General features: G+C 42.2%; 1 protein-coding gene across 1 annotated transcript in view; it reads left to right on the top strand.

The window, feature by feature from the left end:
* Positions 1-24,116, top strand: part of cdh13 (cadherin 13, H-cadherin (heart)) — a 289,694-nt gene that overhangs the window by 218,918 nt on the left and 46,660 nt on the right. Inside the window, exons 9-11 of the mRNA XM_056415719.1 lie at positions 2,714-2,854; positions 19,237-19,419; positions 19,497-19,750. Coding sequence (XP_056271694.1) covers positions 2,714-2,854; positions 19,237-19,419; positions 19,497-19,750 — 578 coding nt within the window. The remainder of the gene's footprint in view (positions 1-2,713; positions 2,855-19,236; positions 19,420-19,496; positions 19,751-24,116) is intronic.

Raw genomic sequence — 24,116 nt, 5'->3', positions numbered from 1 at the left:
GTGTCTAAGTTTTAGGTGGTGTGAAAACTAGGAATGGCCTCAAGGTGTCTACCCTTTGATCGTTTGATCCCCCCCTCTCACATGGCGCCTTGCCTGCCTCAGATGAAATAGATTAGAGCATTATTTCTGATGAGGCAACAGGAGGACACTCATACACTGAGCACTGCCTCTGCTGCTCAGTGTGACAGGCTGCGGAGCAGAGGACTTGTGTTCGGCGGGAGGGGATGTTGGCTCACAGCTCTTTGTCAGAAAACAATATCATCAACAATAATCAGGTTGACTGTCCAGGGATCAGGGACATGATGAGCCAGAGAATACATACAGTGATAATGGTAGTCAGAGTATGGGTCACACCGGACGCGACTTTTAAAAAAACGCGCCGGGCAAAACAGCGCGGTGCGCCTGTGGAGCGGAACTGCGTGCGCAACCAACCGTTGATTTTGGCTTCACGATATTTTTTTTAAAAGAAAGAAAAGAGTACGGCGAATACCACCATCTATTCCGTGAATTGTATCTTGATGACGAATGCTTTCAGTTGGACTTGGACTGAGCAGGAGTCATTTGGAGTCGTGTTTCGATTCAGAATTATAAGGCTCTTCGTAATTTAATACCGCTGTCTCGTCGGGAAAACAGAAAGGAAATCCCGCCTCTTGCTTGATCCGATTGGCTGCCTTGGCCGAGTGTGACATTGATGAGCGGTGCGCCTCCGCGCCTCGCGCCTAAAGTTGAGAATATTTTAACTTTTAAGCGCGCCTGAAAAACGCTAAAAAAACGAATCGCGCGGCATTTAAAAGGTGCGTCTGAAAGGCGCGTACCTTAGGGAATCAATGGTTTTTGCTAGCGACGCGTTTTTGAGAGTCGCGTCTGGTGTGATCGAGCCCTATGTCTCGTACACATCAATGTAGATGCAACTAAATGGGGTGAAATATGCAAAACTATTATAAACTAGCTTTTATTATTGCCAACGATGATCTGGCATAAATGAAGCATAGGAATAGACATGAAATCACAAATAATACTTCACTAGTATTGTTGCGCTGCTACTGCTTGAATCCAACGAGGTTAAGCTGTTAAAAAGACGTGGATTTTAAACATTTCACATGTGTAGTAATTAATTTTAAACTGAGCTTGAACAGTCGTCTAGTGTAACGGTAAAACGGGCTCAGCTGGCGCAGAATGGTGGTCATCAGATAGCTCATGACTGCCCTCTGATAGGCATTGCAGATAGTATGTGAAACGAGAACCTGAAGAAAAGCCTGGCCCACAACCCAAACAAGGCAAAACAAGAGAAAACATCTTCAAATTATCATCCTCCCCTGTTGTATAGCATATTATTTTGCAATAATTTAGTTTTCTGGGTGGTTGCTTGTAGCTCAATGTTAAACAGCATGTGCGTGTGTGTGTGTGTGTGTGTGTGCATCCCACTCCTTCATTAAAAAATTGCCTTCTCAGAGGTGGATCTACAAGGCAGGCGAGAGCTCCAGCAGCTTTTTCAGTGAGACAGAAGCATGAAGTTTATTAAGCATGTGACGGTAAACACCCCCAGTCGGGAGAAAACACTGCAGTGGATAAGTACATGTTGGCGATACCAGCCCCTACCTCCTGTTATTTATACACCAGAGTCAACATTTCAATTAGGCATGAATTATGGCGACAAATGATTATCCCTGCTCTGATCATTATGGATGCTTTCCTCTCACTGTATGTATGAGCAGTGTTTCTCCAATTGTTATATAGATTACAAATGCTGCCAGGCCATTAAATTAATTACTAATCTAATTTGGATGTTTGCGCTTCTGGTAAAGCTACTTAGTAATCAAGGATGGATTCCTCTCCCTGGCTTGTGTAGGAATCTACCAACAGCAGACATGGGTGCCGTTTGGGTTTTATTAACTCAGTCTTTTATCTCCAACATCGAATAAACCAACGAAAATATCTGTGAAGATGATTGTGCAGGCTATATAAAGGGTAATAGTTTGTCTTTTCGACCCGGCCTCTCTTAATCTCCGATGGCCCAGAGCTCTGTGGAAGATGTGTGTCAAAACCTCTGAGCTCCTCTGGAATCTTTAAAATGGATGAGCTTAATCCATCAGTATATGCTTATATTTGATCCCATACTGCATCGCTTTAGGGAACCTTTTCTCTCTCTCTCTTTGAATGCCTTATCTGTTCTCACATGTATAAAATGTGGATTCCAGACCTTTCCCTAGAGATGACGCAATAGTTTACTGGAGCTTTTAACACTGCTGTGTGAGCGTGAAGGTCCATATTTACACTGAGGATGTTTTTTCAGCCATTATCCAGTCAATGCCTCTAGTGGACTATTATAAAAGCTTCTAAGCTTTGTCAAAGGGTCTCATATTATTGTAACAAAGTGTGATAAGTGTTCGGTTTGTTTTGGATGCTTAATTTAATCACTTATATGGCTAATCATTCATCTTGATATATGTTAGCCTCTCATATAGATTATCCTGACGCCATGTGTGTATGTGAGTCTACTCTGATGCAAAAACTGCGACTGTATGGCCTTGATTTTGTCTTTTATTTCATTGAAAAAGTTGTACTTGCATTGCTTCTTTGATGTGCCGATACGCTTACAACAGCATTATCCTTTATATATGTCAATGCAGTTATTTTCACTGGGTATTGTCCTCCTTTCTTCAGATTTTTTTTACTTTCCAACATTGTAAATCCCTCTGTGTTTATTTTTCAGACACTTCCGACCACAACATACGAGCTCGAGATCGTGGCCAAGGACATGGCAGGAAGTGAGGTGGGCCTAACAGGAACAGCCACGGCCACCATTACCATCACAGACAAGAACGACCACGCCCCCGAGTTCACGCATCCGCTGGTGAGAAACACCTCTTCTTTTCTTCTGTACTTCTTTTACAGGCTGAATGTTCCGAATGTTCTCCTGGTTTCCCTTGTCGCTCGAATGTAGCTTCAACAAATATATTGTGTTGGTGAAAAATGTCAGAAGATAGGATCAGTTAGAGCTGATTCCATTGTTTTAAGTACATAGGTCACATCAACAGGGCTGATTCTTCCCAATAGCGTGAACGCAGGTCTCCTGGTTTCAGATTTAACAAATGTCTCTAAATATGGAGCAGTGTGCTGTGACATTGTGATCACACATTCAGTCAGGTCTGCTTTAATTCATGTTATAAATGACTAGATTATATAGCATTAAAGTTACTGTCATTGCCATGGGTGGGAATCACCAGAGGCCTCAGATACAATATTATCACGATACTTAATCCACGATACCATATGATTGAGATTTTAAATATTTTGCGATACACATTGCAATATATCACTTCTGTACATTTCTCCTATGCCAATGAACAACAATATTTATTTCACCCACAACTAAAAACTTTTTCTTTAAGTTATATGAAGTGGTTATTTGCATACATCATACAATTAAAATCATTAGGAAATAAAACAATGTGTTCTTATTGATTACAATACCTGATGTGTTATGAAATGCGTATGGATAGTGTACGGAAGTTGGCCGGTCATAAATCACTCTCTAATATCTATTTATGTTGGTTCAAACAACTGGATGTTTTCACGTTTCTCACCAAAACTACATTTTACAGGATTACATATGAACACACCATAATAACATTATAATTAACTTTCGTCCAATACTAATTTTTACTGAAAGGAGTCTGAACAAACCCCAATGTAAGTCATTATAACTTTGATGTCAGAGACATCCGGCTCTTCGCCTGTATAACAACAGCTGTTGTTGTCAACATTATTAACATTACGAGCTCTCCTCCTCACAGGGGATCAGTTATCCAACCAGCAGTTACAAAGTATTAATGTTGATCTCTGAAGTGTTTACAGCAAGCTTCAGGTGAGTGGCAAGACTCTGTCAAACACACAAAACCCACCGGCACACACACACACGTCTCACACACAAACAACATGTCTCAATGCAGGAATCAGAACACCATATGGTTATGAATCCGTGTCTTATATAACCACAGTTATCGCCAAATCGGTTATTCCTGACAGCCCTATTGCAATATTAATAGTTTATATAATATAATAATACAAAATTGATACCTGGTGTTCGGGTTTTGATACAATATTGCCCAGCAGAATTCCACAACACTATGCTGTATACTTGTGTTCCCTCAGCACTAGTTATAACTTGGCAGATTGCAATCAAATGTCTTTATCCCACTCAGATTGTAGAGGCCTCTTTGTCCTTGGTTACACACTTACGTTACAATCCTTACCCCAACAGACGAGAGGTCCAGCATAATATGATCATAATTGCCAGCCACAACACCATACATTCTCAAATAAAATTTGATTGAAACCATACTCATTACAGTTTTTGTCCGTTGCTTGAACACTATAGACACATGCTTAAACCAAAGTAACATAACTTGAAGTTGTTGTTACTATACCTTAAACAAAGTGTAACCATACCTTAAACAAAAGCGCTGCTTTGCACTTAAGTTGCAATTCTGTTACACACTTGCTCCTTTCTGCAACACACTTGCTCCTAGACCCTACACACTATTTCATACATAAGACACTTAGTTCAAAAATGAAATCTCAGGGTACCATTGGGAAAACACCTCTATTCAAAATACAACACACATTGGTGAATTGAAAAGACATAGACACACACCTGAAAACACTTACTTACAAAACTGAACACCAATCAGCCAGCTACAAAAAATGTTGTTACAGAGAATCTTGGACATGGATGGAGCTCCCAGCCGCATGAATGTATTTACATTGACGAGGCTGGATTCAACCTTAGCAAAAACAGACAACGGGGACCAAATATAATTGGCCAAAGGGCAATTGTGCACGTCCCGGGGCAGCGCGGGGGAAACATCACATTGTGTGCTGCCATGAGTCTTGGAGGGCGACTGCACCATCATGCCAAACTGGGTCCCTACAATGCGCAACACATCATCACATTTATAGATGCACTTCATGATGCAGTTGTACAGGATGGACCAGATGGTTTGTTGTTGTCTGGGATAATGTTAGTTTCCATCGGGCTGCTCTGGTCCAGAACTGGTTCACCAACCATGATCAATTTGAAGTTCTGTACTTGCCCCCTTACTCGCCATTTCTAAATCCTATAGAGGAATTATTTTCCGTTTGGAGATGGGCGTATATGACCGCCAACCACATGCCCGTATGCCTCAGGCAATGGAACAGGCCTGCGGAGACATGGAGGTGAGGTCAATCCAGGGATGGATTTGCCACACAAGGGGATATTTCCCCCGATGCTTAGCAAGAGAAGACATTGCTTGTGATGTTGATGAGATCCTGTGGCCAGACCCCAACAGACGGCAGGATCCATAAGCCCACTTGCGCACAATTGTGTTTTTCTGTGTTTATAGTAGTGTATTGTTTGTTTTATTTTTGATTTAACTAAATGTACTGTACTGTAAAATATACTAATGTAATGATTTTGAATTCAGTATTTCATTTTTTTGGTTGTTGTGAAAATATGCCCTCTATGGAACTGAATAAAAACATTGAAAACAAAAGATTGCAGTTTTTTATATAAAGTAGACTAGTGTGTTGCTGCTGATCTGAAAGTGTATTCATATGACGCAAGTGGGCATCATTTTGTCATCAGAGTGACATTTTGACAAAGGATTGTTAGGTTTTGATAGCAGAGTTTCAATTTGACATAGATGTGAATGGTTTATTTCCCAGTGTGGTGTCTTCTTTGCTTGTGTGTAGAGTTTTGACACAATGAGCCAAATTTAGCAAAATGTGTGTAAGCAATAGGCAAAAACTGTAATAAGGCTCATCAGTGTTCCCATGTACACCCACCTCAGTTCCTTAACTTAAAGTACTCTTTTCAGCCTCGCACTCTTTTGTTTGAATTTAAAGCCAATTGCCAAGGAGTTGATTACTTGTTGGAAGGAGTGACCTCTTACCACATAATCTTCAATAGACTGCTCGTAGATGTTGCCACAAATCCACTGTATTCACAAGTCTCTGGTCTTTGAGCCGTTCTGTGCCGCTTCAGTTGCCATTTCAGAGGACTTGGTATTTTTCTTCTTCCCATGGTCCGGCGGTTTTTGACCACAAGACCATGTCGGGCTGACGCGTCACAAGTCTCAACTCCATGTACGTTTTCCAATCCCGAGCAGCCTGCAAGGTTTCACTTCTTCCTCGTCACCATGCCGTGGGCTAAATATCAGTATCTTCAATTGCAGAAAGGGTCATGACCAACCTTGCGTTGGTGCACTCCAATTAGCAATTCAATTTCAATTCAGTTTATTTTGTATAGCCCAATATCACAAATTACAAATTTGCCTCAGCGGACTTCACAATCGGTACACATACGGCATCCCTGTCCCATCGGATCAGGAAAAAATCCCAAAAAATAGAAAAAACCATTTCACGGGGAAAAAAGGGAAGAAACCTTCAGGAGAGCAACAGAAGAGGATCCCTCTCCAGGATGGACAGAAGAATAGATGACATGTGTACAGAAGGAATCATTACAGAGTTACATAAACACAGCAGTCTCCATACAGTCTGACACATTGGTTCACATGTGTGCTGATCGCTCTCTCCAGCTTTTCCACTGAGTTAGTTGTGACTTCATTCTGAGTGTTGGTAGTATGCCAACCTGGAAGCACCATTCCAGATCATCCCGGGCATTGTAGTTCGGTATGGAGCTGGTGCAGATGCCGATCTTACCTTCTTCACCTCACGCATCTTTGGAGGGCTGATGTCAATTTACATTAAAAACACTATGTGTGGGTATTGCATTGGTGGGATGTAAGCAGGAACAAGTGTAGGTTTGTCTTTTAAAATATGCCACTTTCTTGATTAAGGGTTGTATTCGAGCCAAGTTGTGTTCCCGGGTGGTCAGTCAGAGTCTTCTTGAGCCCGAACAAGGTGATGGAGCCTGCTGTTATGGATAGCTAGCCCCTAACAGCCCTGTTGGGGTGTATTTCCTGTCAGCTGTCTATCCAAGCTGTCACACGGTCCTGTCGTATTAAAATATTGTCATATACAAATATTCAAATAATAGCAGTGTGCCGTCCCATGTAATTAAAGTCAGGTAAAAGCATTGATGGGCAGTGCTAATTATGCACTAATGGCTCACATGTTGAATTCTAAATAACCCACATCCACTGTGGTTTTTTTAAAACATTTGTGGATTTGAGTATCCTGCACCAAATGTTGACAACAACAACCGGCATAGCCACATGACCAATCATAGTCTAAGAACATTTCAAACCAACCCATTTCTATAACATGAAATCCATCCCGTACAGCACCAAGAATGAGCACAACACGTAAATGCTGCTCTTCAGGAATATCTTGGTCTCTGCCGACCTCGTTATTAGTAGGAAGGTAGCCGTTCTTACCGGAGCACACAAGGGCCTCGGTAACTTTCATTGATTTGGACGTCGTCGGTTCGTCTGAGCTTCGGCTTATCCCAGATATCATTCTTCCATTGTTACGAATGGTGCTGTAGTCTTTCGTTGGCTCTATTTATATTACAGTGCAAATCGTTCCTGAAAATGAAATGTAAATCGAAAAAATACATATATTGCAGAACCTATTACTGAACCGTCTCTTCGCTATAATTATTTAACATCCCTGCTTCACATTCATGACATTACACCCATGCAATGTCCCCTTCTAATCTGGTGCTCTGAGCTTCTTTATATAACATAAATACTGATTTCATTTGCTAAAGACTCACTTTAACTTCTGCTTTTACATTCTTTCAATCAGTAATACGCTGCTGTCCATCATCTAGTTCTGTGTCTCACCAGAGTGATTATAATGTAAAACAAGTGTGCAGGAGTGTTACATTTCATTGACAGTAGCTTAACATTGGTCAAAGTAACAGCAAAGTAGTGCAATTGGGGGTATTTAGTGAGCACGGGTAGTAATTATGTTTTAAAGAGAAAGTCAGAGCAACAGATTGTATGACAGATGGATTTAGTGCTGTGGAGATGTGCATCAGGTAAACACAGGATCAGAAAACAAAGAGCAAACTGAAATGCGACGTATCGACCTTGAGGCTACACTTTTCATGTACATGTGTTTTCACCCACTCAAGGACTAATCTAACTCACTGTGACCTTTGACGTTCTCATATAACACACATGAGTGTCCTTGTCCTGTCAATGTAAAGCTCAGAATATGTCCAGTACGGATCGCGGTGTGTATGTGTGTGTAAGGAACAGGTATCGGTGTGACTGGGTGGTTTGGGTGCAGAGGAAAGATAAGGGAATCAGGGCACAGGAGTGGGAGTAGATGTGTTGTGGTTCAGTGATGGTTTGTTTAGTCAGCAATGCCTTGAGGCATTATTGAAAAGCTAACGGACTAAACCGGTGCCTGGCAGTCACGCTATATAATAAAACGTAGATGTAAAAAAGAAAATAGCACATAATAAATTGCACATCTTGGGCGTTAATGCCACCTCATGATGAATTTGTAAGAATCAGTCGCCAGAGCTGTTTTTGTTTCCCGCTCTTCATCCTTCCTTCTCTCCTCTGGAGCTGAAACAAGAAGGTATTGTAGGCAAAGAGCCTCCGTGCGCCTTGAGGTTCAGTTCTAACACTGACGTGTTGTTCGTCATGGAAACGCCGGCAGCTGTTGTCAGGTTTTGAGACGCATCCTGCTTTGCCCCGACCAAAGCAACCCTCCAGCCCTCCCGTGATGCATTGGGGTGTCATGGGAGCTTGTAAGGAGCGCGGCACAGATGTGAAACGTTACAGCTCAGAGGGCGCGGCAGGGCCATGCAGAGAGCCCCCTGTTCGTGCCCCAGTTAATGTTCTCATTTCTCACGAGGAACAGATCCGTTTAACAGCGTGGAGAAAGGTCGCTTTGGTTTGAAGGTGCTAAGCTCCCCGGATAAATCCTCCACCCTCTACTCTTCCCGACCGCTTCCTACCTGCTCATGAATCTTCACTAACCTCTCAGATGACCACCATCTTCTCGTGAGTGTGTATCTGCGGTAGCTCTCAAGCTTTCACTTACTGAATGATTCAACTAAATATTCAAGTCTTTTTATAGAACTATCCGAAATACCTTCCTTCAGAAGAATCGCGTCTTTCCCTGAAGACACCGCCTCCTGCAGATGAGATGTAAGCTTTAAAAGTTTGTCTTCCAGCGTGTGTGCAGGACTCAAGCAGAGAAGGATAGAGGGAAGGATACAAGATTAGTAGAAAGAGTCCATCAGAGAAGGATTCAGAGAGAGAGAGAGTAACATAATAAGAATATTAAGCAGATGTGTTATTTCCTGTTATTATTCATTAAATCCAGTCTAGCTGAGTTTTATAAGTTGACATTTTGTTTGAATTCAGCAAACACAATCCCCATGTAGGGGGCCTCTGTTTCAGACCTACCTACCACAGCTCCATGCGAGAGGCATTCATAACGTGTGAAGTCTTTGCTTCAGACCACCACTCAGCCGGCAGGGAATCTGTTCTCCTTTTCCCCCTTAATTCAACTTTCTGCATTGAAGTTACTAAAGTTAGACTTCATGTAAAATAATTATAAAACAAGTGAGCATCAGCTGGATGCTTAGCAAATTAATAATAATCAGGTGGATGGAGAGCTGGGAACCTGAAGAGTAATTAGAGATACAGCTCAGCAGTGTGTTGATTATTTTCTAAGCGTAAAGCTGAAATAAACATTGTGTTTTGTTTAGGAGCCTCTTCAAATGTTGTCAGTTTAGGGTGAATAAGAGCTCCCCTGGACAAACGAGATGAGTGATTGGCCAATATGTACGAACATTTACATTCGTGCTGCTCATTGGTCAATGTAATGTCCTGCTACTCTGCCCCACTCAAAGTACATTTAAATTGCTTCTTTGGGGTGTATTCAAATCCGAGAAAAGACAGGGATATATAATGATTTCTGGAAAAAAAAGTATTTCTGATTTCAGCTCTTCAGAAGTGAAAAGCTGCTACATTTGTAATACTACGTCACTGGTGCATTATTGAAATATGAACATATGGAGAATGCTAAAAGCCTTTTATAAAAGATGTCAGAATTAGCCACAGCAAGCCAAACTGCCGGGTCTTTTATCCTGACTACATTATTTTTAAGGATGGACGATTCACAGTAATCTATCTTCCATTTTTGAGATCATAAGCTAAAGTATCCTTCCTTACAAGGAAATGTATTACATTTTGCTTCTGTAGGGGATTTGGCTCTGACCTGATTATTTTTTATAGCGAGAGGTCTAATCCTGTTTTTATAAAAAGGAGAAAAAAAAGATATGAAATCCTTCTCGGCTCTTTCGTCTGAAAGGCCAGATATATAAAGTATGCTCCTGTAATGAAGATAAATATTCATCCAGTTGTATTTGATCTGCCAATCAAAACGGGGTAATATTATCTCAGTGTGTTTACTCTGAGTCTTCGGGACACTGTATGTGGGATTCGGTGCCGTGTTGAATTTGATCAACTGGCCCGGGGAACTTCTGTGAACGTTGTACAAACCTTTGTCCCAGCTGCTGGTATCAGAGCAGACGCTGGCATACCCGTCTCCTTCCACACCTTTTTGCCCTCCACGTCTCTTTCCCTTCCTTGTTATATCATTCCTCCTCCAATAAAGCGATCCTCCCTTCAGCTCGGACTGCTCGTCTCGCCGCCTCTTCTCTCTGGGTCTGTTAATTCAATGCCATGTCTGACGGGGTTTATTTCCCCCAGCTCCTCATAACGAGGCCATGATGGACCTCTTCACTCCTGTCACTCAAACTCCCTGACAGCCAGTCTGTGTGTTTTTTTTTTCTCATTAAAATGTGGCCTCTTTCACTGTACTTGGCTGTCTCCTCTGTCTGCTTCCCCGTCCGCTCTCTTCATTCCTCACCTCCCTCCATTATGACCAGGAGAACATGTCCGCCTGCTATCCGTCTGTCCCGCTGATAAGGACGTTAGCCGTGATGGGTGTAGCGCCAGGCGCAGGGCAGCAGGGCCCTGTCAGTGCTGGTCTGCCTCGGAGGAGGGGGGGGGGGGCTAACGTGTGTCACGGATTAGTCCAGGCCATGCATGATTGCTTCACTAGCCCTGAGATACACACAGTGCTTACCCCGGATGATACGGTGGCCTCGTTGGAAAGAAATCTCTGTCACAGAGAGGGAGGGATGGGAAAGGATTTGAGCAGTGTTTTCTTTTACGGAGGACAAAAGGTTTGTGTGTGTGTGTGTGTGTGTGTGTGTGTGTGTGTGTGTCTGCCGCTTGCTCTGTGACGGGTCCACATAGGTGTCTTTTAGAAGCATTTCTGTGCCACATGTAAGATTGCATTTGCATATATTTGCAATTATATTTCATTCTTCATTTGCTCAGTTATTCCATCATCCAGTATTGGACATGTGTCCATATGAGGTCATCTTTATCACTTCATGTCAAACAAAGCATGCTGCATGAAACCCATGAAGGGTACCGAATCACAAGGTGATTTTACTCCGATACTCCTCACATTCGCAGTTTCTCATGTCGTGTGTTCACTGCATCTTACGGCTCTTCTCAACTCGATTCACTTGGTGCTTGCTCTCTTTCCCACTGTGGATGGTACCGCCTCAGTGCAGGCATGATTATCAGTTAATCGGTGAAGAGAAGCCACGTCCTGCCGCGACATCATCTTTAACTTCAACAAGCTGAATCCTCTCGAGTGTAACCAAACAGAGAAATGTCTGTTTGAGTATGTCCAAGTGTCCACTGGATAAAAACAAATAGTAGATGCTATTGATGAGAGCTTGACTGCTTAAAAGTGGCAGATTTTATTTTGACTATTTTCAGTCTCTCTTAGTATTGGCTCATATAGTAATGTATAGACACATTTGCGCATGCACATACGTGCCAGCTCACAATGGACTCTGAAAAGGCTGCGATCTTTTCACCGCTTTCTATTTTCTCAAAGGAGCTTGCCCAAATATGTAAATCTGTTGGCTTTATACAATTTAATATTAGGTAATAATATAATGTGTTATAAGCTAGCACATATTCATTTCAATTTTTAGATAGATTGCAGAGTAAAGCTCTTCGAGATCCTGATGTCACGGGTTGAGATTTACGTAAAATTAAGTATAATTATGTATAAATGTGTATAATTGCTCATTTTAAAGTATATATCCTATTGTAGATAAGCAGTGTGTATAGAAAAGAGTGAGTAACCATTGTGGCCTCATGTTGTAAAATATATAATAAATAAATGTGTCTTTAAATTGTTGTTCTTCTCGTCTATCTGACATTTACTTAATGATAGAGTGATGGAGATAAAGTAGGCGAGGACTGTTAGATTGTTAGTTTCTGGACGAAACTCTTGGAAGCAGAACTCACCAGTCTGCCTCATGTTTCCGATGTTATGCATCAATACCTGAATGATTGTCCGTGTTTTTGAAGCATGTGGTTATTTCATACACTGTGTGCCTTTTTATTTCGTGAAGATCATTTTTTCTTTGTTTTTCCTCTGCATTGACAAATATGAGGCTGTCATGTTCCGCAAAGGTAGAAAAGCTGCGTTGCTGAATGTCAGAAATCTATCTTTAGAAGCAGCCTGAGCGGAGGCTGTTCAAATTTAATAAAGACACAGGTAAGCTCATTAACTCTGCAGGCACACTTGTACTTTATACTGTATGCAGGATTACAGATAGGGGAAGGGTAAAAAGCGAGTGGGGGTTAGACGGAGAGGTAAGGTGCCAACACAGAGACACTACGTACAGAATTGTGGGAGAAGATGACTGATCACGTGTTCCTGTCATTTCAGCCTCATTCTGGTCCTGTACAATGAAATGATTCCCTTTTACAGATTTACGGTCTGTCTACACCTTGTTCTTCTGGGAGCGAGGCTGCTTTTGAAAGCAGAAAAGCGAAAGACAAGTGGCTGCTTGGAATTGTAAATGATTTAAAGTGTTTAAGCCAAGGGATTTCTTTCTAATTCTGACTTTTACCTTGCGAAGGTCTCCCTCGGCATTTTATTAAAAGTACCTAGAACAACTAAATTGGTGCATTGCAACAACGTGCAAAGTTATAAGACATGTTATGATACTTTATATTCAGGGTTCTTCGTCATTATTAGATTTGTGTGTCATTTATTTTCCGGATACTCTATTAGGGTTTAAATTCTCATACAGTAGTACTTACAATAGACAGCGTACATGCTTTCTAAGAACTAGAATGAAAGTAGTAGCAAATAAGAAGAGATAGACTTCAAAGCAGTTCGAAAAAAGTGATAAAAATCCAGTTGGAAATGAACCAACAAGTCTAGAAACACAAACTTAAAATGCTCTGCTGCAGCGCCTCCCGGCCGAGATGAGGAAGGCATCACAGTCTTGTCTCAGGAGGTTTAATGTGATGGACCACTGTTGTGCGTCTTGTCGTTCAGAACAAATCTTTGGGGCAGCAGGGACGTGTCACAAAGTACTTTCCATTAGGACAAACGAACAGCTGCTCGGCTGCCTGTCTTGCTGCCTGTCAGCGAAGGCCTAACTGCCATCTGTATTCATAACACAATCTGACAGACATCCAGGAGAAAAACAAGTTGATCTCCATTTGTCTCGGCTTGTGTATATATATGTGTGTGTGTGGTGCTGTGTACTCTCTGTAAGAATATAGTTCAGCATGTGTACTATTACTTGACTGCAATTACGGTCATCTCTTTATTTATGAGAGGCAGCCCAAGATGGAAAAGTCAGAATGATAAAGTTGATGGTTTTTAGCAGCCGATATCAAAACAAACCTGGCTCCTACGGTATCTGTGTCTGTCTTTCTCTCTGTATCCTTGTATCGGTGATAGCTCTGCACACAATAGTCAGACTAGAAGAAAAAGGTCTTAGTCAGTGGTTTGTAATGAGCAAACAATGCCAGCTGGCAATGAAAGACAAATTAAAAGTCTGTATAAGAAAGAGGAGGCAATTTCCATCGTTGTGTTAATGAGGCGGAGAACATTTAGTGTTCGGCAAACTGACAGATGTGTAGGCCAAAACTCTTCCAAGGCTCTTCCTCTGGCCTTTTGCCAGAATGTTAGGTTTCCTTTGCACCCCATCTGTTGGAGAAGAAGTACATTGAATGATGTTGACAGGGTCCAGATGAAGGTTTTATGGTGTCATGTTGTGACTGATGAAATCAACCAGCTGTTTTGCTTTGCTTGCAGATGTTTACTGTATTAGGTCCTGAGTAGGGCTGAACATGTGAAAGTAATATAATCAAGATATATTTAGAAAAACATTGCAGCTGCGGTTCAGTATGGAATTTTTGTTAATTTTCCTTATCGACTGTCATAATCACTGTTTGATCAACACTATTGGATACTGTGCACAAATGGCATGAAAAAAACGGCTTTTGTACTGTGCGTTTCTAGTTTAACATCCACTTTCCATTGTAAAAACATTCAATCTCAAGCCTTGTAAACATGTAACATGATCTACATACAATTTAACTTAATAATAATAATGTAATCAAATCAGAAAATGGAACAACGCAGCACTGCAAAACAACAGGCCTAGTATAACTAGTAAAATATGAAAATCTTCCTGATCTCCTGTCAATAACAGTATTGTAAGAAATCCGATATACTAAAGTGCTCACTTACCTTAGCTCCACCACTCAAAACATATCTAGATACGCCAAAGCTTCATTGTGAATACTAGAGAAAGGTCCAGGGTTCACTAAAGTCATTCAGATTCATCCTCTAGGCAGCATGTATATCCATACCCAAAATAGACCAGAGTGGTACAAATTCTGCCGACCTGCAGAGTAAAAGAGCCACCGAAATGGTTTGAAAGTTATTGCCATCTGACTTTGTACACACTAAACCACAGGGTTTTATTAGCGAGCAGGTGTAACCTGAACCACCACGGTATCACCATTGAGGTGTATAATGGCACTAACTACAGGTGATTGGCTTATTTCATAATAATTTCAATTCAATTCAGTTTATTTGTACAGGCCATTTTCACAAATTAGAGATTTGTCTGAGTGCTTTACAATCTGTACACATAGACATCCCTGTCCAAAAACCTCACATTGGATCAGGAGAAACTCCCAAACAACCCTTCACGGGGGGGGGGAAAGGAAGAAACCTTCAGGAGAGCAAGAGAGGAGGATCCCTCTCCAGGATGGACAGATGCAATAGATGCCATGTGTACAAAATGAATCATTATACACAAATTAAAACCCAGTAGCAACACAATCAATGAATATGACAGAGTGTATGAATAGTTGGTAGTAGGCATATTCCACAATCCATCAGGCAGATGGAGGTAGAGAGGAGGAATGGGCGGAGTCTCAACAGGGCCATGGCATAGTTGGTAGTAGGCATATTCCACGATCCAGACCTCAATGATCCATCAGGCAGATATGATCTATGACGTCTCATCGGGTCCGATGACCCGATGAGACGTGAAGTCAAAAGGACTCCGGGGAGAAAGCAGAGTTAGTAATGTGCAATAGAGAGATGAAAATTCATCCATAAGTAGAGAGAAGAGAAGAGGAGAGAGGTGCTCAGTGCATCCTAAACGTCCCCCAGCAGCCTATAAGCCTATAGCAGCATCTCTAGGGCTGGACCAGGTGAACCTGATTCATCCCTAACTATAAGCTCTGTCAAAGAGGAAAGTCTTAAGTCGACTCTTAAACGAGGTGACTGTGTCTGCCTCCCGGACTGAAGGTGGAAGCTGGTTCCATAAAAGAGGAGCTTGATAACTAAAGGCTCTGGCTCCCATTCTACTTTTTAAGACTCTAGGAACCACAAGTAGTCCCGCATTTAGTGAGCGCAGCTCTCTAGTGGGGTAATATGGTACTACAAGCTCCTTAAGATATGATGGGGCATCACCAATCAAGGCTTTGTACTTAAACACAATTCTAAGAATGGACATATTATGTTGGTTTTGTTCATACTTGAAGCAGCAGAGCTCACTGTCCTCATTATGATGTAACAATGCAGACAGCAATCAACACTTCTCGGTGAGAGGGGAGGAGCTGTGACTGTTAATTGGTCATATACAAGCTTAACTATTTGCAATGTGATGTTGGAGATATGGGTAAATATAAAAGGAAATGTTTATCTTGTATTCTGTGTATGTGGCGGATTGCAAAGGTCAGATACTTAAAACAGATGAGGTCAAATGTAGAGTTTTGTTGCACAATGCTCATTTAAAGGTCCATACCACAGCATCCACTTAATCTCTTTAACTACACTTCCCATACATATATGTGTATATCTGTTCCTGACTGGTGCCAGTTTCCATTTAGTTTGGCATGGTATGAAAATCCATTATTACACCTTTGACACCTGATACAACTGTGCCATTCAATCCATGTCTGCATACACTGTTTCTATGTTAAATGAGTGTTCAATTATAGAGTTGAAATGCAGACGCAACAATGATGCAACATACAATGTCTACACTGCACAGGAATCGATGCAAATCAATGGATACTTTAAACAATACTAAAATACAAATAAATTTCTAAACCACAGCAGCCAAATAGTTCACTCTGTAATTATCACATTTTAAATGTAATCATGCAAACCTCATAACACCTCCAGCAAGAAATGTCAAAAATTAGGAACAGAGTCATTAGTGGGTCAGCACGCCATGTACATCATGTACCTACAGCAAGTTCACATACATCATACATATTTGACATGCTGTAATAACAATCAAACAAAGGCCACCATTACAAACAAAAGGTCAGAGCAATCAAAAAGTCCAGCGCTGAAACTTGGAATCGTGATATAATCAGTTTATTCCTATTTTTTTCTCTTAAGTTGTTTTGCCTCAAATCAGTGATTATCTTTTGGCAGAATGGCATTACCTTGAATATTTATGGGACAGATTATTGAAAAAGTCAGGCGTGAAAGAGAAGGGAAATAGAAAATCAATGCAGCACTGAAGTGTCCTCTCCTTGAAATCTTAAATGCCTAAAGTGTCGGACACTGTGAGTGTGGAGGGGGCATGCATTACTTGTGTTGTGGGGTATAAAATGTACACAGACTAGCATGGTGGAGACTCGCCAGCCTTTTGAGGACACGTCTCCATAACCTCGAAGACTTGGTTAAAGGTTAGCATTAGACAAGTGGAGGTTAGGGTCAGAGCCAATGTAACGTACTGTAAAGTGTGTGTGTGACTCACGGCCTGCATTGCTCTGGTCCTGTGGTCATCTTTTCCTCAGAGTGGACTCGGAAAGGAAACAGACAGAAACGGATAGAAAACATTCAACCCAAAGCCACCCACACACGTACCAACACGGGGATTAAAGAAAACTTTATGACAGTTTATTTGTGTTCCTCTTTGGCCATTTCTCCCGTCTCTCCCTTAATGCGTTTCAGTCATTTCAGGCTCAAAGCTCTGCCTCGTAGTTAGTCATTTCCTTCTAGTCTTTCAGGTGACTGGTTGCTTTGTGCTTTAAGGCCTTATCAGCGGCAGGGCAGGAGCCCAGTGGCCACATCACACAGAATACAGCCTTTCCTCCAACCGCATGACTGCCCCACAGGATTAAACCCAACCTACGTGCTGTTGTCTGTGTGTCTGTGCTGTGTTTGTGAGGAGAGAGGGTGAGAAAGAGAAAGAGAAATGTTGCATTTGGGCCGTGTGGTCTTCTGATGCATGGCGATGCCAATGCCTTGCATGTGTCTCTGATCACAGTGCACGTATCTTTGATTACATGCAGGGAGTATTTGCTAAATATAAGGCAATTACTGATCAATTTGAACTCCAGTACATCCCACTTGTTTTCGGTTACCAACATCCTCCTAATTTCCACAAGATGCTTTTGTAGCAGACTGCAGCAGGCTTGCAGGACAAGGGGCCGACACTGCCCATGTGGCGACAAACATAACCTCCTTCTTCAGAGAACATTGTGCCTCCATCCTCTCTGTCCTAAAGACTGCTCTACGGTTCAATGTGTTTCTAAACAAGCTTTGAATGAATAAAAGAGGAAGAAAAGAAAGGAAAGAGGAGAAATCAATGTTTGTGTCTTTACATGAAGCCCGTCAGTGTAAGGCGGTAAGAGGGTAATCTGTGAAACAACAATACCGTGGGCTGACAGGAGATGCAGTAATCTAAGCTGGACCAGCACTATCCTTAAACAGAGTGTTCTGTGTCTGAAAGATTACACTGTAAGCTCTGACACCATAATGGTCCTAACACACACACACACACACACACACAGCATTGCTTCTGCCTGCCTGGAGCTTCTGCAATGGTACCCCTGTTCAGGATGTAGTCTTTAGTGAGAGCCTTGCCGGCAGAATACATCGATAGGAATCTGATTGAGGCTCGCTGCCAACACCGAGCAGAGAGGCGCGGAGTGATTGACACTGAAAGGTAAATGAGATGCATCAGTGTTTATTCTGCTACTTGGGCTGTTTGTCCACGCATTCAAATGCAAATGCCTTTTCTTGGATTTGCAGGATATGGGACTCGACAATGACATTTCTTTGCATACTTCTTTTATTTTTTCATGTTCTTAATTTCTGTCCTCCCTATTCAGCTGTAGCTCCAGAGTATACAAATAGATGTGGCCTTTCTCAGCTGCATCGGTGAGGAAAAATGTAACGAAAGGATAAACCCGAGGGACAAAAGAGCCAGAGATGGGAAGCTTTATGTTACAGTCCTCTCCCTAAAATCTATTATTTTAATGATGAGGGTCATAATTACATATATCAAAGGAACACTTAAAGGTGCCCGTGTTAAGTTTACATCAGTGTTTGTCACGGATTGCAATGTGTTTATCGTTGAGGTTAAGCGAAACATGTTGAGCGTATTTCCATCCCTATAAAACACAAACAAGGCCAATCATTTTGAACATATTTAAATCCTGCATTGTTAATATTCTAGTTTGCTTGCCTGCAGTCTTCTTTGTTTTTGTTGACGCTTCTTTGTGCATTTGCGACTGACTGATATCCGAAAATTTCGTTTTGCGGGGGGGGGGGGGGGGGTTGCTGATGGAAATGTCACTCTTGCCTGTCTTCAAAACTTGCGAGCCCTGGAACATGTTTGCCCTCTTCCCAAAGTCTGGGTCTAATAAACTCCTTAAGTTTGAAACGTTATCGTCCCAGATTCATGTTGTCATCCGTGTCGTTCTATTGATTCAGTGTGCTGTCGTGCTGCTCTGATTGACCTAAATCCACGATGAATATGTCGTCTTCAGCAACCTCTCTGCCTTCTTTCGGTCTGGCTGATGTGATCTGTTCCGTCGGTTACCTCAGTTCATCCTGCTTACTCGTGGCAATGTGTCTGTCCGTGTCCTGTAACAGTTTGAGGCGTACGTGGACGAGGGCTCGACGGGAGTGGTGGTCAACCTGACCGTGGACGACAGGGACGACCCAGACACCGGGGCGTGGAGAGCGATGTACTCTATAATTAACGGTGATCCCACACTGAGCTTCGAAATCCAAACCAACCCAGACAATAATGAGGGAATGCTGTCTGTTGCCAAGGTAAAGTGCATCCACATGTAACATAACCAACCTTCCCTTGCACTCATTGACAATCATCTCTCTTCTGCGCCCTTCAGCCTCTGGACTACGAGGCCACGGCGTTCCACACGCTGCTCATCAAAGTGGAGAACGAGGACATTCTGGTTCCTGACGTCGGCTACGGCCCCAGCTCCACGGCCACTGTCCATGTCACCGTGCTGGACATCAACGAGGGCCCCGTCTTCTTCCCCGACCCCCTGATGGTCACCAGGATGGAGAACATTCCTTTAGGCAGCTTCGTGGCCTCACTCAACGCGACAGATCCAGATACTTTACAGATCCAGAGCATCAGGTAAGGAGCCGGGGGTCCAACCCCACGGAGAGAGTTCCAGAGTCGCAAACCTGTGTTTGTCCTGCGTGTTTAAAACCAAGAGAAGATGCGACGAACGGAGAGAGCATCTGTGTCAGTAACGAGCTTTCTGATCTTCATTCAGTGTCCCTCTGTTCAGATTAGCGACATAATCAAGTCTCGTTTGCTGATGGGACTCTTTGAAAAGCACTTAATGTTTTCTTTTATAGCAGAGCTGTTCTCTAATGTCATTGAGCTTCAGGATATTTTCACCCCTCGTCGGATTCACATGTCCTCCAGCTCTTCGTTTTTTTTCTTTTTCCGTTAGGCTGATGTGTTGTATAAACGGATGAAATATTCTGGCCGGGCAATTTCCGATTTACTGACAAGTCAAACCATCCACCCCAGTCACCGGGAGAGTCACAGAATGGGGCCGCTCATTAACTTTAACTATGTTACAGAAAATGCCCTTGCCTCAAATATTACCCTCATCATAACAGGAAGGCTATTAGTTTCACTATGTGCTACAATAAAAAGCAGTTCTCTTGCTGCCACAGGAGCCCCATGGCGTGTGCTGCACTGCCTTTCACAAGATGGAAAACGCATCATTGTATTTATTCGCTTTCAGGCCTAATTTGTTCTTGATTTACAGTAGTTTGCTCTTTTTCTGCACCCTTGGAGTTAGAGATCATGTAAAAAATAGTGTTAAGTAAACACATGGGGATAATAATGTCCCGGGGGGGATACAATTCCCCACATTGTGACTTTAATGCTCAAACTATTGATGCTCCTTTATGTGCTTTGAAATGTAGTCACAGTCCATATAGAATGATACTTAACGTGCAGTTGTTCAACTTAACGTTGCAAAGAAGTCGGGACCTGTGCCCATAACATTTTGACAAGTGCTGGTCTGAGATCACCAGTCAGGTCACATGAATTTATGAATTAAAAACAAAATGTCTGAGAACACAAATTGGTGTCTGAATACAAAGTTCTGCTCTGAGTTTCTGAGGGAAACAAGAAACATAAGTATGTAACACTCCCTTGGACCAGAAGCTTATTTTAAACTATACTCAGTCGCTCCATGTGATTGGCTGGGTCTATTGGTATGTTGGTAGTTTGCGTAGCCTTTGTTGATTTAACCTGACCATTTGGTTTTACATTGTTTAAGGGCCACAATTTGATTTAAAATACAAAAGGAAGTTGTACACCAAAAGTAAACAGAGATGAAAGATATATATATAGACGTAGTTAATAGACAGCTGTTACTTTGCTGTCCGTAGAACCAACACGGGCGTGGCTAGACGTCATGCTGAGCTTCTTTCTGGATTGATATCACTTTTGAAATTTGATGCCTATTAAATGAGAAAGGTTGAGTTCCTCTATCACTGACTTCATGCATCAGTCGAGCAGTTGAAGCTTTTCTCCTCACCAAATGTCAAGTGGAATATGTTGTGTGTCTTCAGCAAGTCGTTCACTGCTCCTGAATGGCAGTCCAACAGAAAATGTCCCTGATTGCAATGACTCAAGCTGCAATAGTATCTTGTCATTGAAAGACAGTATAAAATAATTAATTCCCATATGACTCACTCCGATTCGGTCATGGTTAAGTTCTGAAGTTTCTCTAGTTGTCGTCTGTTTATGCATTTTCTTTCTGACACACCGAATATTTTGATATGTGAATTTGTATTTTTAAACTTTATTGATGATATGAAAGCCATCTCAAAGGAATTTGGTGACGTTTCATCTATGTATAGCCACGCGGGCTCTCGGTTTACGACACCTTCTTTGCATCTTCGAATGAAATTCCAAGTCGTATATTTGTATCTTTCCAACTCTTTCCTTGCTGCTCTGTATACATTTCTGTATTTATGCCATGGCCTCTGTGTTTGTAGTCATTTGATCCTCTGACATTTTGCCAGTAACAGTGACTTTGAAGTGTCATAGCTGTGACCTGCAGACAGGTTGAGGACATTGTGAAAGACAGGCAGGTGGAGAGGTGGAAATAGGGAGAGAGCGTGCACAGAATGGCAAAAGACAAAATAGCAGCAGTTGTTTTTACCTTCCTCCCTTCTTCCCTGTCTGTGTCTGCATTATTCGGCAAGTGTGGATTGTTGTTTGTATGTGTGTATGTGTGTTTGTTTGTCAGTGTGTCTGCCCTCCTGGATGCGTAGGTCAAATGCATTTGACAAAGAACACAATTGGTGTGACTCACGGCTCAGAGTGAGTAGCAAACAGTGCCCAACACGCGCACACGCACACACACACACGTACACGCACAAACATACGTACACATGCATGCTTGTGTGTATTTGTGAGGACTATTTAATTGTTTCAGGGTAATGCACGTACACTAAACAGGCCTCCTCGTGTTTACTTTACATTTTACACAACATGCTGGTCTTTGCATATTTTGACAAGAAATATCATGTGGAGAAACAAAAAGTAGCCATCTGCTGAGTCTGCCATGAGTGACGTGTGTGGTCTGTAGTTGGACCTGAATCAGAATTAGGCGCCATTCCTACAGCATTAATGGGGAAATTAATATTTACAATGCTGCTTTATCTTAATTGATAATTGCAGGTGCTATTTACAAAAACATACAGATGCACTGCAACGTATCCGTGAAGATACAATTTTTAATTAAGATGGTAATAGATTGCAGTTAAATTATATTTATTATATTATCTTCTGTGAAGTTACATTTTTGAGTGGAACGCAATTTATGGACGGGGCACAGTTACAAGAGGGACTTCAATTAAATCCTTAAAATGTGATTGGATTGCCCAAAGGACATGGTGTTATGCAACATCCTCAGTGATGAGAGCTTGGACCAAAACCAGTACCCGCCCGATCTCTTTGGGCTTTTGCAGTGTGGTAATATGTGTTAAGAGTGAGCTATAGGTGAACTGGTGGGCAGATTATTCTTTACCGCAGTACAACATTTTCTTGGTGGTTAATTATTTTTAATTCAAAGCCCTCCTCACAAAGACGAGACTGTGTATCGCCTAATCGTCTTACAGGCAGCTGAGTTCACTGGGAAACATTCATTTTTCTGTGTGCTGAGTTTGAAATGCACTGAAACGATCCTAACTTAAGCAGAGCCGTGGCCTTCTCTGAGCCCGTTTCTCAATCAGCGTTCTCGTGGACTCGTGAAACGTCATCAGTCGCAGCCCAAGTACTGTTCCAAATCAAAAGTCCGCTTCTCGCCAAGCATGATCCAAATCCCCGGATGTGACTCGGTCAGCTCATTTCTCCGGGATGCATCGGTGGTGACTTGTGCGTACTCTGGCCAGCCAATATCCCAGAAATTTGACGTTTTCTAAATGCTACTGTTGTTGAGTCATGGAATGTCATTTGAGGAGGTTTTCAGGGCGAGAAGTTCATTGTTCAAGCATAAAATCTGTGGTCAGTTTGTCAAGATCCAGCCGACTTCAAAATATGCTGCGGCGATTTTGGAGATTTGAGGTCCTGCTCGCGGAACCTGTAGGCCTCGCAGCACCGGGCGGTCAGGAGTAAACTCACAAGGCGGTGACGTCATCAAGTCAGCTGCTGTTCCAATTGCAGAAAGACCGTCCGGCGTCCTACCATCCTAGGTTCAAACTCCAAAAGTACACAAGTCTGTACTTGGCATACTCGGTATTGAGAAGCGGCCTTAGCATACAAAGAAAGATTGCCCAAAAAAAAAAACATTCTCAGACAACGTGAGCGTGACAGTTTACTTTGTGTGTTCACACTGAATCACTAATCAGCTGATGCAAGACAGGTGTGTCGGCAGGTGGTGGTCACAGCAGCCCTCAGGGGACCTGCAGCTGCAAGGCGCCCCCTGAGGACATCCAGAGAGCAGGTGCAGGAACAAGGGTGTCCTCGTGATGCCGCGTCCACGATTATGCCTCACATTACCTAATGCGGTATTAATCACTTCAGTGTCAGTCTTCATGCATGTTTTACACAGGACGGCAGAATTAAGATCAAGCTTTAACTTGACTACCTCCACGCACATTAATGGAGGTTTTGTTTAAAGGTCTAATCACTCAAATTGCAGCAATTATTGATTCTCTTTGAAGTTTTGTGATTGTGCTTTGCGCTGCCACGCGTAGACAACAGGCTGTGCTGAGAAGCTCCTCGTTAGCCGGGTGGTTTCCAGCCCACGCCCAAGAAGAACCTAGCAGGGTTAATGGGGGCTACCTCATTATCCAGGTTATTAGACAGCTTTTCCTTTACCTTTTTTTTTTTTTCCTAATGTTGTTGAGAAAATGGTTATTTGCCTGTGAGGGTGTAACATTTCAGCAAATAGATAACTAAAATATGTTACACATTGACCCGACTCTTTGAAGTAGCCAAGACTCTGATGAGCCCCAAGTGGTCT

Source organism: Pseudoliparis swirei, chromosome 6 (genome assembly GCF_029220125.1).
Source record: "Pseudoliparis swirei isolate HS2019 ecotype Mariana Trench chromosome 6, NWPU_hadal_v1, whole genome shotgun sequence".
In the NCBI taxonomy this organism is placed as follows: domain Eukaryota; kingdom Metazoa; phylum Chordata; class Actinopteri; order Perciformes; family Liparidae; genus Pseudoliparis; species Pseudoliparis swirei.
This window is presented reverse-complemented; position numbering and strand designations above follow the sequence as displayed.